General features: G+C 43.0%; 4 protein-coding genes across 4 annotated transcripts; 2 read left to right on the forward strand and 2 right to left on the reverse strand.

Moving 5' to 3' along the window:
- Positions 1–6: 6 nt before the first annotated feature.
- On the reverse strand, positions 7–1,215 carry V1513DRAFT_386744 (major facilitator superfamily domain-containing protein; the record flags this gene model as incomplete). The annotated part of the gene is made up of 1 exon (XM_066895275.1): positions 7–1,215. A coding segment is annotated over one exon (1,209 nt), but the record flags the coding sequence as incomplete, so codon positions are not given.
- Positions 1,216–1,910: 695 nt separating this feature from the next.
- Positions 1,911–2,607, forward strand: V1513DRAFT_455678 (Mss4-like protein). The gene has a single exon (XM_066899518.1). It carries the CDS (start codon positions 2,034–2,036, stop codon positions 2,445–2,447), a length of 414 nt encoding a protein of 137 aa, XP_066750240.1. The 5' UTR covers positions 1,911–2,033; the 3' UTR covers positions 2,448–2,607.
- Positions 2,597–3,739, reverse strand: V1513DRAFT_455679 (uncharacterized protein). Its single transcript, XM_066899519.1, has one exon. It carries the CDS (start codon positions 3,613–3,615, stop codon positions 2,731–2,733), a length of 885 nt encoding a protein of 294 aa, XP_066750241.1. The 5' UTR covers positions 3,616–3,739; the 3' UTR covers positions 2,597–2,730.
- A 184-nt stretch (positions 3,740–3,923) lies between these two features.
- On the forward strand, positions 3,924–4,491 carry V1513DRAFT_386746 (RmlC-like cupin; the record flags this gene model as incomplete). Its single annotated transcript, XM_066895276.1, has 1 exon — positions 3,924–4,491. A coding segment is annotated over one exon (568 nt), but the record flags the coding sequence as incomplete, so codon positions are not given.

Below are 4,491 nucleotides of genomic sequence, written 5' to 3' on the forward strand. Positions count from 1 at the left end.
AAGACCAAAATTTGCAATGCCAAATCCTATTACCACAGCAATATAGTGGGTCTTGCGCTGGAGACATATTCCACTTATAATAAGGCCAATTTGCTGACAGAGTGCCAAAGGAAGCTGGTACAATCGAGCCTCTGGCTCCGGATGTCCGTCATGAGATTTAGCACTTCGAGACACAATAATATCAGAAATCCAGCCAGCTGTGGCCTCACCAATGAGACCGCCAAGAGTAGGCGGCACGCTCATGAATATACCGGTCTGCGCCGTGTCGAAGCCATAGACAGTCTTAGCGATAGATGCAGCACTGAGACCAAAAACTGTGGATGAAAATGCGAACGAGGTCATGTAGTAAAGTGTTGGTAAAAGAATAGTAAGCTTGTTCGCTATAGAAAGAGGAGAAATGAAACTCTGGACATCCAGCTTTCGAGGAATGATTTTTCGGTGTATGGTAAGAAGCTGTCTGTATGATAAAGGTGGGCTGCTCTGTGCCGATACGTACTCTCGCGGGAACAATGTCTCTGGTAAGAAGAATATGAGGGACACAAAAGTTGCCGACTGTGCAATCCCAGGAACATAGAAGCACCATCGGAAATTGACATATTGTGCAAGAAAGCCTCCGATTAACGGCGCAATGTGTGGACCAGTGGTGAAAAACAATGTGTAGATTCCGATATAAAATCCTCGTTCATGCTGATAGAATATATCACACACAGTTGCGGCACCAAGCGCGAAGGAAGCACTGGCACCAATACCGTTGAATACACGAGCAGTAATCATTGAGGTCCACGACCGAGACGCACCGGACCATATGCTACTCATAGCAAGAGTGAGACCGAATGCTAAATAAAACGGTCGCCTGCCATAAACATTGGCGAATGGTACAATCACAAGGGAGGATACACCACTGAACAAAATAAAAATAGTGGCTTGATAGGAAGCCTGCTTGACAGATATATGAAAGTACGCTGCAATAGCTACAAGTGCAGAGTTGGGGGCTGCAGCTCCTGCATTTGCAATGAGAGCAGAGAAAGCAACATTTAGAAGAATACACCACTTGAGAGTCTTTGACCAGTTTAAGGGATCATCTGGTCGATCAGTTGGCTGAGGATTCAAAGGAAGTCCGTGTGGATCATACTTGATATCTACAGGACCTGATTCCTTTTCCTCAGCACTAAAACGTGTATCTTCAATCTCCTGTGGTGTATCTGATAGTTTCATGCTCATTGTAGTGACTTGCAGCAAATCAGACTGTAAAATCTGGAGTAATTGTAACTTGATGCATCCCCACATTGATAGAAATATACTTTGGTACTTATAGGTGGGGTCGGAATAACGTTCCGGACACTAAATAAATTAATTTTGTGGCGATGGAACGGTTTTCCGCGACATATATACAGTGTCTTGCGAAAGCGAGATATATCTAATCTTGACTAATGAACCCAGGTGGCAGTTTATACTGCATGTGACTTCTTTTGTGGAGCTGATCAGGTGTCCTTTATCGGAACCGCCCCAGGTCTCATGACAGTAGATTTGTAGTATCCATGGAATCCATAGTGTCCATGAGTAGAAATTGTTCCATGTTCTATTCCAAGATGTTTATGGCCATCCGATTGAACTGTGCGGAGAAATACAAAGCTAACAATGTCAGTGGAAGCTTATAACATACCGCTCCCGAAGTCTCGGAATGTCTGCCAATCATTGCCAACCGATTTTAATCTGTACTCTTGTCTAATTAATCTCCCGTTTAGACTCTAGACGACTACAAGATGTGGATCCGAGTAAACGATGGGGTATCATTTGTACGCCATGTAACTTTGGCCTCGGAAAGACTGTCCGAGAGTGTCGAGATCGCATTCCGAAGCGGAAGTAATAGCTTCGGTATGAAGCATACGAAATCTTAACAGAATTTCGATTATTTTAGATGATATGTGACTTGGCTTGATTAAATATTTGTAATCACTGTTGGTTTTCCAACTGGCTGTTCTAAGCACTCCTTAGCCGACACATACAAGGATCTGTAAGGTCACTATACAGACATGAGCTCCGAGAAAACCTACACCGGATCTTGCCTCTGTGGCAGTATCAAATTTGAATTGAAAAATGTTTCGGAGAGTAGAATGACATGCTATTGCATTGACTGCCGAAAAGGTTCAGGACATCTAGGCCAAATACTTGCAATGTATATGAAAGATGACATATCCATCACTGACGAAGATTCGAACATGAGAGAGTGGATTGTGTCTTCTACACAAAGTGGATATCCGAAACGCAAGCTGTTTTGCAGCAAATGTGGCTGCACGATTGCAACTATACCAATGAAGTACAATGGCCAGAAACTTATTGTGCGGACAAGTCTATTAGACTCAGATTTTGAAAAATTTGTCCCTAAAAAGAGAATATTTGAGCCGGTCAAAGCTGATTTTGTTGGATGTGCCGAGGGTACGTTTTAAGCATGATTTAATGAAGTTTTGTACTGTTAAGTTGAAATGTCGGTATTCATTCATGTATTTGAATTTGGAAGGATCAAATATAGAATAATTACAAACCTGTTTGACAACCGGATTCCGATGTATATTCTACATATGTTATTATGTTACAAGTCACAACATCAAAAATTATCAATATAGTTGTCTTGCCAACTCTTGTTTTTCCCATTTAACTTGTTATTTGAATAAGATGTTGGCTATTTTATTTCATTACTGTCGATATCTCTATACAATATTGTTTAACTATCTACAAAAACTTCATTTGGTTTACTAAAGTTCCAATCTTCTCTATTTCAACTTCGACGATATCACCGTCCTTCAAATAAAGAGGCACCGGCTTCATGCCCATGGCCACGCCACTGGGAGTTCCGGTCATGATCACAGTTCCTTTCTGAAGTGTTGTACCTTGACTAATGAATGCGATTATGCGCGGAACGTTGAATAAAAGATCATTAGTATTGCTGCTCTGGCGCACACCTCCATTGACACGCGTTTGTAGGTCCAGCACGCCGGGATCTGGGATGACAGAGGTCGATACAAGGGCAGGACCCAGAGGAGCATACTTATCGAAGCTCTTAGAGAAACACCATTGAGGAACACCACCAGCATATTTTGGATCTCTTTGCCATGTTCTTGCCGAAATGTCGTTTCCAGCAACGTAACCAGCAACGTAGTTTAAAGCATCTTTTTCTTCGATGTCCTTGCCCTCCTTTCCTATAACAACACAGAGTTCTCCTTCGTAATCGCACTGATTCTCCTGGGCAATCTCGACGATAGGAATAGGCTCATTAAAGTCAGCCACAGTGGTCGAAGGCTTGAAGAATATGGAGGGGTATGGTGGTGGCGTTCTTCCACCTTCCTGAATATGCTTCATATAGTTTAGACCAACACACTTAATGATGGGAACGTCACTTTGAGTTAGTGGGCCAAGGAGTTGGGCCACTGTCAATTCTTTGTCTGTGACTATGCATTCATCTGAAAATATATCATCGCCCTCGATTAACTTGGCCTTTATTTCAGCTCCAGAAGAAAATAATTTGCCCAAATCATCTGTATCCTTAATGTTGGGCTCACCATGATAGGTCTTGCCATCGAGGGCCACGAAGCGGATCAATCTCTTCCAGGAAACCATGCTAACGAGCTGAACACTGAAAAATGTGAATGCTATTGTTTTCTAGCACTTGGTTACCGACAGTTATACTGATATTCACAGATCAGGTCACTTTATTATAAGGGCGTGAGTCAGGTTGATAATGTTCCGATTCGGAACAATTTTCCAGTGGTACCTCGGATCAATCTTCCGAATACCACAGCAATATCTTACCCCACAGTCATACTTTATAAACATACTATATTGTTAAATTCTCTGTAGTTCAAGATAAATTGTCGACCTTTTTCACTTTTTTTATTTCTCTCCTCGCACCAGTATTGACAACGAAAATGAGCACTACTACTGAGGAGACTATAACCGTCACGGCCGCACAGGCATCCCTGTTTGATTCCCTGAAGGATTACAATGTCGAGCCTCTATGGACCGTGATGTCTGCGATGGTACCTTCCAGACCAAAGCCAAAAGCGGTCCCTACAGTGTGGAAGTACAGCGAACTGAGGCCGCTGTTGATAGAGAGCGGTCGAGTAGTGGATCAGGAAGAGGCAGAAAGACGAGTGTTAATGCTCATTAATCCGGCATTGAAAGCTCCCCAGACTACAGATACTCTATATGCAGGCCTCCAGTTAATAAACCCAGGAGAGACTGCCAAGGCTCATCGTCATCAGGCTTTTGCACTTCGATTTATTATCGAGGGCTCAGGAGGCTACACCGCTGTTGGTGGCTCAAAGCTTTATATGGAAAGAGGTGATGTGATTCTTACACCTCGTTGGCAGTGGCATGACCATGGCAAGGAAGGAGAGGGTCCAATGATTTGGCTTGATGGCTTAGATCTTCCTATGTTCCAGTCTATCCCCATTAACTTTGCCGAGGAGTATGCAAATCCTCGATACCCCAGCA

The sequence above is a fragment of the Lipomyces chichibuensis genome, assembly GCF_038497645.1.
Source record: "Lipomyces chichibuensis strain CBS 12929 unplaced genomic scaffold V1513scaffold_132, whole genome shotgun sequence".
NCBI classification, from domain to species: domain Eukaryota; kingdom Fungi; phylum Ascomycota; class Lipomycetes; order Lipomycetales; family Lipomycetaceae; genus Lipomyces; species Lipomyces chichibuensis.

Bases quoted from the DNA above. Each gene is read 5' to 3' on its own strand.
- V1513DRAFT_455679 (XM_066899519.1), bottom strand. From the start codon at position 3,615: ATGGTTTCCTGGAAGAGATTGATCCGCTTCGTGGCCCTCGATGGCAAG.
- V1513DRAFT_455678 (XM_066899518.1), top strand. From the start codon at position 2,034: ATGAGCTCCGAGAAAACCTACACCGGATCTTGCCTCTGTGGCAGTATC.